Source organism: Nematolebias whitei, chromosome 19 (assembly GCF_014905685.2).
Source record: "Nematolebias whitei isolate Nwh7 chromosome 19, NemWhi1, whole genome shotgun sequence".
Lineage (NCBI taxonomy): Eukaryota > Metazoa > Chordata > Actinopteri > Cyprinodontiformes > Rivulidae > Nematolebias > Nematolebias whitei.
In genome coordinates, this window is record NC_056516.1 from 31,395,847 (window position 1) to 31,408,341 (window position 12,495).

Genomic DNA, 12,495 nt, shown 5'->3' on the forward strand with positions numbered 1-12,495 from the left:
GAGGACAATCTTGGAATAATAAAAAAAACTTTAAAAAAAGAACTAAAACTGTGAAACTATTTCAGAACATTGTAATCTTAAAAAGGTCAACATTTCTGTTAAACTTTGATTATAAATATGCGTTTGTAAACTAAGGAAATACTTCTTTTGATATTAGTCATAGTCAAGTTTTTCCATGTTTGCGATTTGTTCATTAGCTTGCTAAAAACGTTAGTTCCGGTATTTTTCTATACGGTAGTTTGTGGCTGTTTTTTTTAGGGCACGTTGGTTCAGACTATAGAGCTAATCACCAAGCTCCTACTGCTCCACATTAGACTCTATAAAGTTTATTTTAAATAATTTATATTGTTTCATTTATAAACTAAGATGTGTTTGTATACAATAACAATACTACTTATTTTGATAACGGTCATTTTAGTTTTTTCATTTTTGTAACTTGTTCTTTAGCTAGCTAAAATGTTAGCTCCGGTAGTTTGTGGATGCTTTTTTTTATGGCACATTGGTTAAAACTCTACTGCTTCAACATTATTAATTTTACGATTTATCATTTATATTTTTACCATTTATGCTCTAAGAACATTAATCATTTTGTTTACATGTATTTCCATGTCTCAATCAGGCAATAAGCTTTACATTATTAAATCAAGAAATCAAATATTACATTAGATTATTTATTTTGATTTATTCTCATATACAGTAAATCTTTTGTAAGCGAGAGGAACAAGTTGCCACACAATACTGTATCTGTAAAACTAACTGCATGGCAAAGGGAATCTGTAAAGGAAAAAGGTCGATTGGTCACAAAAACCTAAACACTGAGACCCAGGTTTTTGTTTAGTGTGCATTTATTTTAAAATTTCCTCCGGCTATTTCAATTATGAGAACCTCATAGACATTAAAAATAAATATTGTTTTTGGTCAGTTAGTAGTTCAAAAAATAAAATGTCCTGAATAAGGTATAAGTTGAACTGAATAAAATATTAAGATGGTATGAAACCACTATTCACTCTTAAGGACATAGGCTTTAGAAAATGAATAAAAATAATATAAAAACAATCAACGTAGCTCAAATTTTTATTTTTAAAGTGATTTGTAGATCCTGGATGATAGAAGCACAGAAACACAAGTTCTGAGTCTCATATTACTAAAATACCAAATGTAATCATCAAAAAACAATAAAATACTATATGTTTGATCTACAATAAGCAGCGTTTTCTAAATACACATTTCTAAAAAAAAAATCCATTACTTTAGAATTGCAATTTCACTTGAAAGATCCATGTTGCAAAAAGATATTTTATATTTTTAAACCCATGTCTCCAAATAATAAATGTAGATCCAATGTTTTTAATTAAATATAACAAAAATAATTTTCATCCTGTTAGCTGTTTATGTTCACCATCTACAAATTTCATTTTCATAAAGAGCTTTTTATATATTTTTTAATAGCTTCACCAAATGGACCAGCAGAGAAAAGATGGAGGAGTTGAAAAACTGGTCCAGTGTTCAGAAAATCACAAGTTTTAACACGGCAGAAAGTGATACGAAACAATTTAGAAATACTTTTTTCTTTCCATCTGGAAATGTTCATTTGATACCCGTGAAACTTTAGATAAACAGCACAAAAAGAAAATGTGTTTGTTTCATTGTTTTTTCTTTTAACATTGCATTCTGGCAATAAGTTCTTCATCATTAGAAAGCCATTTGTTAGAAAAATCGGTTCTGGGTTGCATTCAAGAAAAACTTGTCATATCTTATTTGCTGATGCCAAATAACTTATTCCGCTATTTTGTTTGGTGTTGTTGATTGAAGTGGACGATTTAAGTCTGAAGAAAAAAGGACATATTGGCTATTTACTAATTCATACATTTAACAGGGGGAGTAGTGGCGCAGAGGTTAGAGAAGGTGGGCCTGTGATCGGAAAATCACCGGTTCAAGCCCCGGTACAAACAACATCAAAGATGTGGGTGGGGTAAGTGAAGCACCCACACCTGCCCCCACCCTCATTCGCCCCACCCTGGGCCCATGAGCAAGGCCCTTAACCCCCATCTGCTCCCTAAACAAGTCTCTCTTGAAAATGAGTTCTCATGGCTCAATGAGACTACCTGGATAAATAAATGGTAAATAAATAAAAAAAATAACAGAGGCTTCAGTTGCATGTGGAAGAACCATACACAGCCACAACAGACACATCTTCTTCCCATTGTTGTGTGTCGTCTGTAGCAGAGGCTCAGACTACAGCCTCTCCACCATGCTGGTCAACAGCTTGGTCACCCACTACTGGACTTCCAACATAAGATTTATTGCCAATGAGCATTGTTAAAATAAAGAAGCAACCAACCACATTTAATTTTTTACTTTTTGCGCTGTTTAGCTGGCACTGTAACTTTAACCCTAACCCTCTAAGGACAACAGCAAAGCTGCTGTTCAGAGCTACATTGTAGACACACATCCAGTTCTAATACTTAAGACAAATAGAAATAAAACCATGAATGACGTGCAGAGTGCCTTATGTTGCACTAGAAATGGTGTTTGAGAAAATAACACGAGCCACGCAAAAAAGCAAAACTAGTTTTTTGCAGGCTTAATGAAGAAACCTCAATGTCCTCGTTCCTCCTTCTGATAGCAGCTTGTTTGACACTTAAAAAAAAAATACTGCAGCACAAATTCATTAAAATTTTACAAAATGTTCCCACTTACAGCTGTGAGAAATGTTACGTTTGCACTGAAAGCCCATCAGCCTGAATTTATACTTACCATGCACTATAATATCTATAAATGTGTAATTTTATCTGGTTACCACAAAGTGCAATATGATCATCACAACTTTAAGCCAATTCAGAGTATCAGATAGCTGCAATAAAACACTATAAGTTACAGCGGACAAAGTCAATGCAAGGGTAGATATAGAGTAATTGATAAATAACGGAATATAAATAAGTTGAAAGCGGCTGATGTGCATGTAATACATTAAATCTAAAATAAATACTCACTTTGCTGATAACAGACACTCACCTGACTGTCTCTATTTGGTATGTTTTAAACATACTGTTTATCGATCACCCCACTGAACACAGTTCAGCTCCTTACGTAGCACAGACACCATCCGGTAAATCTACGCTGTTTACACATGGCACGGCTTCAGTTTCTAGGAACAAAAACAGATCTGTTTTGTACTTGTGGGACTAAAAAGTGCATTTAATAAACCCATTTAGACTATGGCGTTTAATGAGGGTTCATTTAGTAAATTTTATCTTTAAAATATCTAAAAGTGGCTTATCTTTTCATCTGAACACATCGGTGAAGGCTGTATGAACTAATAAGAGCCAGATGAATTAATAATGTCAGGAATATTTTCTTACTTAACTGTAAACACCAAACTGCTTGGTGTTTTATGCTTAAACCTCAACCGTGTTCAGTTATTTTTGGTCACTAGTGGGCGTTTGATGGAGGCTGGTTTGGTTTAAAATATTCCCTCCACCAAACAATTGAGAGCTGGACAATCTAGAAGATTCGGATCAGTTATGGTTCCCATTCGTCGTCGTGATGCTGCGAAGCTATGATGACTACCACGGTGAGGATGGTGCACAGCACGATGGAGGCGATGCCAACGGCCAGGCTGATGAAGGAGAAGTTGCGAGCCTCCCGGGAGGCTATTTCCGCCGTCACCATGTCCCCTCTGGCTATCGCTGTGCGCACCTGTGATAAAACCAAAAAAAAAGAGACACGTGAGGAAACGTGTTGCATAACGGGGATGAGTGGGAGCAGGAGTGTTCAACACCATGTGGATGGATTTCACTGCAGCACAGGGCGCGGACCAACACGCAGCGTACAGCTCAGACCACGAGTCCACGTCCTGTCAGCTCGGCTCAACTCACAGCCAGCTGAGCAGGCCCAGAGGACAAAATCCATTCTGTCCCGTTGCACCAACGACGGTGCCGTTACGCAACGGGGCATGCTGCGTGCACGTTGGTCAGCACGGTCTAACATCAACATAGATAAACACCAGGAATCATGAAGTGTGAACAAGTTCTGACACGCCTAAAATCACACTTAGGCTGACCTGAACAAGAAACACGGCAGCAAAACGACTGCCAACAACGAGGAAAGGCTTATGGCTCCTGAAAGGAATGCCTATCGCCCGACGCCATTCATTCCACAGTTTCAGACCAAGATCACCTCGAGTTGAGAAATAAGAGTCGTAGTTGTTTTGGTCAAATCTTGAAAATTACTATACGAGCAATAACACAGTTGTGAACAACTCTCAGCTACTACCACACCAAAAGTTCCACAATATCTGTAAAACTAACTGATTTACAGTTATTTTTATGTTTGCAAGAATCGCTTGTATGTGGCGGCCATCTTGAATGGGGCTGAAAGGCTAAACAGTTGTAAATGTACACATCGAGCGAGCACTTTCTGAAAGTTTCGAGCTATAATTTTACAGCAGTATACAAATCCAGATGTAGGATGGAGGAGCTTTTACCTGCACTGCTTTGATGATGGCAATGATGCCCGTGGGCCAGAAACAGCAGACGGTGGTGAGCACGGCGATGGGCAGGTAGTCATGTGGCGGTCGGCGGTCCATCAGAGTGATGCTGGGGGGCATTTGCATGGGGTGAATCTGGCCTGGGGGGATCCCTGGATGAGTTCCTCCAGGTGGCATGTAGGGCTGACCCTGAGCAGACAGGAAAATACCTGCTTTTTCAAAGACATAGGCTTAACACAGCCGCAGTGATGCAGCCGAGCAGCTAAACCCTGCTGGAGTCATTGGAGAGCCGGAAGGAAAAGGGAGAACATTTTTAATTTGATGTTCCTTTAAAACATTGTTCTTGTTGACGTCTGCCTCAGCATACTGCTCTGTTCAGGGCTTCTTTTCCCCATTTAGCCTTTAGCTACCAGTTTGCTCCTTTAAGCTACTGTTTAGCTCATTTCAACGTTTGGCTGCTCTTTTGCTAAATTTAAACTTCAGATAGTCTTTAGGGCTAATTTTGGCTGTTAGTTGTGACTACAGCTTGGTAACTGTTGCTAATTTGAGACGTTAACTTGTTTTGCTAATCTTACTAAAGCTGAATAATAGCTTTTAGCTACCATTTAGGTGACTTTAGCTATTTGCACCCATTATTTCCCCTAATTTTAGTCTTTAGTAATTCTTTTGCTCATTTAAGCATTAATTTTAGTCTGTAAGGCTACAATTTTGCAAAAAAAAAAAAAAATAATAATGTAGCTAATTTCAGCTTTTAGCAACAAGTTTAATTAGGGCTACAGTTTTGCTAATTCTTTTAACTATGGTGTTGGTAATTTTAGCTTTTAGCAACAGTTTTGCTCATTTTAGTTCTAAGCTAATGTTTTGCTCATTTTAGGCTTTAGCTACAGCTACAGTTTTGTTAAATCTTTTAACTATTTGTATATACATATTTTATTTTAGCCTTCAACTACAGTTTCACCTCTTAATGTCTTTAGCTACAATTTTGCTAATATTAACCTTTAGCTACTGTTTTTTCAAATGTTTTTTCCAATGGATTTGCCTTTTTTTTTTTTTTTTTTTTTACCTGTAGGTAGTTTTACATTTTTTATCTTTAGGAACTCTTTCAGGTTCTGTTCTGCTCATTTCAGTTTTAGCTTCTTCGTGTTTCAGCTGTCATTCAGCGCTCACAGATTTCTCTCTATTTAGCCTTTCGGTCATCTGTCCGTCTGACTGATTCTGATGGATTTCTACATTCTGGTTGCAAAGTCACTCATGAAACTTAATCAGTGTTTTTAGATCAGATTTTAATTACAAACAGGTCATTTATCTCAGGTTTCTACCAACACCTACCTGCTTCTTCGCTGTATTTTCACATATTCTCATTCTAACTCGTTAGCAGGGAGAGCCTCGGCGTGGACTGCAGCTTTAAGATTTTTTTTAAACATGCTCAGTTTTTTTCTTTACTGTATATTTAATTGCGCGCCTCGCTCAGAGACTCTGCTGCGCATCTTTAAGCCTCATCAAGACGTCAAAATTCATTAGGGGTGAACCCATAAATGTATAAAAGGCTCAAATTATTTCATGAGATTGCAGCGCCGCAGTGCAGATGTTCCAGCTGTCATTTTTTATGATTCGCAGTCACATTTCTGCCTTATTTTCCCACTTTACTGCTCTGGTTTTATATTTGTAATAAACAGCTCAGACACAGAAACTCACTTCCACAGACGTGAACTTCTGCTTTAAATCTGCCTTTTTCCCCTGATACAGTAGATTTGACTTAAAGATTTGTATTCATCCACTTTTTCTCATCAGGTTTAAGAAATCCTCATAAACTGTGGCCCCTTTACAGTTTTCTTTAATCTGAACTCACATTGCCTTTAAATTATTAAATTAATGAATCTATAATTTTGTGGGTGGCTGTGTCTGAGTGGTTAGAACAGTCGTCCTCCAACGCAAGAGTTGGGGGTTCGATTCCACCAGCAGTCACATGCCGAAGTGTCACAAAACAGTGAACCCCTCATTGCCTCTGATGTGTCTCCCATCAGTGTATGAATGTGATAAGCTCTGATTATGCTGTATGAATGGGTAAATGAGGCACAGATTCAAGTGTAAAGTGCTCTGAGTATCTTGATAAGATAGAAAGGTGCTATACAAGGACAGTCCATTTATCATTTACATCGTATTAATAATATGTATGACTACAGACGGTGTTACAAAGAGCCATATCTTCTAGGTTACAACATCTGTTAGTCTACGGCCTTCTATTTTGATATTGAGAACCCAAAGACACGTTTTAGCTTAAAATGCTGTTTGTGTACACAACAATGGTGGCCATTTTCTCTGACACAAAACTTCTTTGAACCCAGGTTTCAGATTGGAGGTTTTTTGAAGCGTTTGGCATCGGTGTGAAATGGCGTGCGCACTAAGGACGACTGCAGTACAGTAGACCCTTGATACTTCAAGGTTTGACTTTCGCGGACTCACTCTTTCGCGGGTTTTCAGCGTAAGATTGTACACGATACACTGATTGATGGAAGGCAACCAACCAGAGCATTGTGCTGAGGGGTGGACTGGACATCGGGAGCACCGGGACATTTCCCGGTGGCCTGGCCCGCTCAGTGATCGTCGAGGGGCCCCCTCCTTTCTCTTTCTGAGGCTGTTTGACACAGCAGAGCAGAGACACTCAGCCTCAGAAAGAGAAAGGAGGGGGCTGGTGGTGGGGGCTGTCTTTCCCCATCGCTGCTGTGGGAGCTTCAGTCAGGCGGATACCAGAGTGAGAGGCATGGATTGTTTATTTAAACAATCAAGCACGACTTAAACTGAGCCATTAGTACCCCTCGGCGATCACTGAGTGGATCAGGCCACCAGGAAATGTCCCGGTGCTCCCAATGGCCAGTCCACCCCCGGGCACTGACTGGCTCAGTAACCGTAGCATCAGTCTGTTTGCTCTGTTTTGCTGTGCTCTTTTAGAGAGTTTAGAACATTGTTAAGAACATTGCAAGAGTGTGAGAAGGGTTTGTAAAGCCTCAAAATATATAAACACTAAAATAAATATAATGTCCCTACTTCGTGGACCTATCGTGGTGGTGTCTGGAAAGTAACCCCCAGGGACTACTGTAAATCCAATAGTATTTTTGCACAAGTAGATGCATGACAGTAACAATGGTGGAAAGCAGAGTGCTGTTTGTCCTGCTCACTCTTCTTCAGTGTATTGGAGTGACCCAACTTCATTTTTGGCCCAAACAAACGCTCATGTGTGTACCCTTTTGGATATAACTGTTTTCATGCAAAGACTGAAATGTTCGCAAACATTTCAGCACCAACTAGTGACCAGGCATGGAAACTACAGCAGATTTAACAAGCACGAATAAAATTAACCATGTGTAGCTTTGATACATAAACAGAACAGAAAGACAGGCATAGCACCTAGCAAAATGGCGGCCAAAAAAAAAATCTTGCCTGGAGCCATCAGTGGTCATTCCAGTGTTGTTGAACAATTGCAGGTGATTTATTTGATCACAGTTTGTGTTCAGCATCAGAAGATTTGGTAATGAGTTTTTTAAATCTTTCAAAAAAAATTAATCTCATTGTTTGTTTAGCTCTTTTTATTTTATTATAAAATTTAAACGTTAACTTTTAGGGGAAATTTAAGGTTTCAGCACAGGAAGTTTCTACTTGAGTTTTGTTTAAACCCTCCTGCTGTCCTTGGGTCAAAATGATTCATGAGGCCTCAGTTTTAAGACGTCATAGATCATTTTGACCCAAGGACAGCAGGAAGGTTAAGGATCTTTGAAGTAGAAAGTCAGACACTTAAAAACAAAAGGTATTTAAAATCTTTTCCAAACCTTTTCTCCTCAATGAGCCTTTTCCTGGAAAACCTTTTTCTTTGCCTCGCAAATGAAAGTCATTTGGCAAATAAAGAAAGTCAAACTGAGCTTGATCTAAAGCAGGGATGTGCAAACTGATTCACAGGTGGGCCAAAACTAGATGAAAGGACTCGTGGGCCAGAACATTTTGAATCTAAGAAAAGAAAAAAAAAAAAAGAAAAAAGTGAGATTGTATTTTTCCCCCTCATCTTTAAATTCTCAACAACTTGAACAAAACTTTGGAGAAAGGCTATAAGTTTAGTTTAAATTATTGTAGATCCAGAACATTAGGAGCCTCATTAACATTAACCTTTGTTTATTTATTTATTTAAATAATTTAATTTATCAGATATTTTGGGGTCTATTGTGTGTTTTCTTGTGCCTGGAAAGTTCATTTTCATTTATTTTCAGAGATAAAAGCCAAAAATGAGTAACAGCTCTTTAAAAAAGGGGGTGGAGCTTCAAACACCCGTTTGGACCATGGATGGCCTAAATGGGCCATCGAAGTTCTGAAAAACCGTCCAGCTGGCATTCACTAAAACAGATTCATGGAAGGGTTAAACAGATACTGATAAAGTTGATCAACTTGTATGGCGATGATACCACTTTATATTTCTTTAAAAATGGCCAATTTCTCCCCATCGATTATTAAATCAATTGAAATTATTTTCGTTGACAACACTTGTAATATTTAGCCAAGTTTTATGAATTATTATCCAAAATTCTACTTTTGGTTGGTCAGTGAAGGTTTGTTGTAGGATAAAGGGATTAATTATAGCTAAATATTTGTATTGTTTAACATCGCTCATTTTGAGAAGATTATTTTAATCTGTTTTGCTGTTAAACCTACAAATTTAAAAAGTACCACCATTAGATCTAAAGAAGGTCTGCGTCTGCATCAAGCTCTTAAGCCTGTGAGTCAGAATTATATCATTCTTTAATTGCGGTGGTGGGCCACACAAAATCAGTCCAAGGGCCACACTTTGGACACCCCTGATCTAAAGTAAACTATTTAAGCGTAACTCTTCTTCATTTTCTAATTTTTCCTTAACAGTCCTCCTTCATAATGACATCCAGTTAAATTACGGGTTGATTACCGGAACAGTTGGCGCCACGAGGCGGCAAAGGAAGGAGGAAATGATTGATTTAACAGAACTTCTGAAAATAAACTCAGAGACCAGAAAATTCTGTCTGTCTCCTTACAAACAAAAACAAAGAAAAATCAAGAAATGCGACTCATCCGGTCAGATTTCAACACATCACTTTGTGACTTAATCCTCCATTCGACAAGTTGTTCTGGAGTGTCGTGAACAAAAAACCTTATTAGAAACTTTAAATATGCTGCCGGACAAATCTTTTGTTTTGGACTCACCGATGACATGGGATAGACGGGTACGTAGGCAGTGCAGGGCTGCAGCTGTAGGGGGTAGCCTGGGTGGATGTACCCCACAGAGGGGTGCGGCATGGTGCCCCCGGAGCCCTGGGTCTGGACGGTGTAGCCCTGTTGAGCTCCGGGTGGCCCCATGGAGCCACAATTGAACTGGGTTTCCTGGTGATACCCCTCAGAAGTGGGCGGAGGAGGCGGAGCCGGGTAACTGGGCTGAGTTCCTGGAGCGATGGGCATGCTGGGATGCTGCTGCGCGTTGGGGTCCGGGGGCCCTGGCCGGTACGGAGGCGGCTGCATGGTCTGACAGCCAGAATTATCAAGTCCTGAGAGAAAAGGAAGAAAGATTAAGGAAAAATAAAAACAAAACACTTGCTTTAAGTGATGCTTATCACCGGCAGCCTTTCATGAGCACAATCTCATGCTCAAAGTTTTGCTGGTGACCGACTCTCAGCTACTACCACACCAAATTGTAGCGCAATACCTGTCAAACTGACTGAGTTGTAGCCATTTTTAGTTGACTAACATGGATTAGCTGTGGTAGTAATCTTGAATCAGCTTGACTCCAATTAACCAGTTGTAGCTGAATAATCATTGAATACTTCCTAAAAGTTTCATTACAATCCACCCAGTAGTTCATATTTTGCTAACAGACACAAAAGGGTTTACGTCGGCAGTTAATGCCAACGTTTCAAGCAAAGATCTTGTGCAATGAGGAGCTCTTAAGAGTTTGTGTTTGGGATGACTCTCAGCTATTACTACACCAAATTATAGCTCAATGTCTGGAAAACTGACCAAATTATAACCATTTTTAAGTTTCTTAAGTTCAGTTAGCTGTGGTGGCCATCTTGAACTGGGTTGGGTCCAAATGTTAATCAGCTGTAGATGTGTGACAAATAAATATTTCCTGAAAGTTTCACACAAATCAATCCTATGGTTCATAAAATATTTTGCTAACAGACATTTTACATAAACATTTGTTAGAGCTCAGAGTTTGTGTTGGGGATGTCTCTCAGCTACCAACACCCCAAATTTCAGGCCATTATTTGTTAAATAATTAGAGTTGTAGCTATTTAAGCACAGCTGTCTATGGCGGCCATCTTGATGATGATGATGGACGTTTCTAACAGGGATGAAGGAGGAAAAAAAAAGCCTTTTTCTGTTTCTTCTGTTAGAAATGTGACATTTCAGTCACGGAGAATCTCATCTGTCTGCCGTCTGACACCCGTGTGTTCCCTTTGTGCTCATCAAACACAGAACATCTGTGATGGAGGGGGTTCTGCAGCAGAGAGGAGGAGGAGGTGATTCGCTCCGACGGCAACACGAGGAAGAGGAGAAAAAAACCACAGAGGTAGACGGTGAAGAAGTGGAGCTGAGCGATGACGACTAGTGGTTACCAAACAGGAAGTGGACCAGAAATGAGAGACAGGAGGTAAGGACAGCATAGGGGACAGGGACACCTTGACCAGAGGAGACAATCTGACGGAGATCACGAGGAAACACAGACGGAGCTTTTATTCTCTTTAGAAATGTTGCAGCTTCCTCTTTGAGTCGTTTCTTTTATTGTGAAAAATACAGAGAACAGGAAATCATGTTTCAAATTAAAAAAGGTTTTCCAACACATTAACAGTGTAAACACTGATCCACCTTCAGACTTTTTTTTTTTTTTTAACCCAAGTATTTTATTTTTGCTATTTTAGCCGTTCATGGATCAAAACGTTCGGCTCACTCAGCTGATGGTGGCTTCTGATTTTTGTAACTTCCATACATTTCAAAATGTTTACCTTTATTTATTTATTATTTTTTGCCACATTTCAACATGTTGAACATACTCGTTCCATTTGTTTTCTTAAGCAACTGTTAGTCTTTAGCTACCATTCCACTTTTAGCCTATAGCTAGCTTTTTGATACTGTTAGTAGATTATTTTAGCTAGTCTTTTGCTATTTTTAATTATTACCATTTTGCTACTTTAAGCTTTTAGCTACAATTTTACTTTTAGCTACATTTTGTTGTTAGAAAACCTTTAGGTTACTTATAGTCAAGATTTTTTTTTGTCTTTCTGCAAACTGTTTCCTACTTTTAGTGAGTCTTTAGCTACTGTATACTGTTAGCTAGCATTTTGCTGTTTAACTTTTGTGGATATTTTTATTACTTATAGCTTTTAGCTAGCCTTGTCCCACTGTTAGCCATCAGCTAATCTTGTGTTACTTTTAGCTGGTTATCTGATTTTTTTTTTTTTTTTTTAACTAACTGCAAGACTTCGGCTACTGTTATTTTACCTTGTGCTACTTTTAGCTTTTGCCTAGGCTTTGGTTTTAGTTTTCAATATCCTTTTTCTACTTTTAGATAACATTTAGTTACTTGAAATAATGTTTTTCCTCTTTTTAGCTTTTCGTTAATTTCTCTGGTTCTTTTAGCTTTAACAAAAATTTTAAGCAGTCAGCAGATTTTTGCAGTCATTCAGCAGTCATTCAGGAGTAATAGCTAGTGTTTTTACTCCTTTCAGCTTTAAATTGGTTTTATACTTCTTTTGGCTTAATTTGAGCAAATTTCAACTGCTATTCAGCAAATTTTAGCAGTCATTGAGCAGATTTCAGCAGTTATAGAGCAAGATTCAGCAGCTGTTCAGCAGATTTTAACAGTTGTTCAGCAAATATTAGCAACCGTTCAGCAGATATTAGCAGCCGTTCAGCAGGTATTAGCAGCAGGTATTAGCAGCAGATATTAGCAACCGTTCAGCAGATATTAGCAGCCGTTCAGCAGGTATTAGCAGCAG

The 12,495-nt window shown here is 38.6% G+C and overlaps 1 protein-coding gene across 1 annotated transcript in view; it reads right to left on the reverse strand.

The window, feature by feature from the left end:
- Positions 1–2,930: 2,930 nt before the first annotated feature.
- The window catches only part of prrt1 (proline-rich transmembrane protein 1), an 11,263-nt gene continuing 1,698 nt past the window's right edge, over positions 2,931–12,495 (reverse strand). Inside the window, exons 2-4 of the mRNA XM_037692932.1 lie at positions 9,707–10,044; positions 4,487–4,678; positions 2,931–3,699 (exon numbers count right to left, since the gene is read on the reverse strand). Coding sequence (XP_037548860.1) covers positions 3,523–3,699; positions 4,487–4,678; positions 9,707–10,044 — 707 coding nt within the window. The 3' untranslated portion in view covers positions 2,931–3,522. The remainder of the gene's footprint in view (positions 3,700–4,486; positions 4,679–9,706; positions 10,045–12,495) is intronic.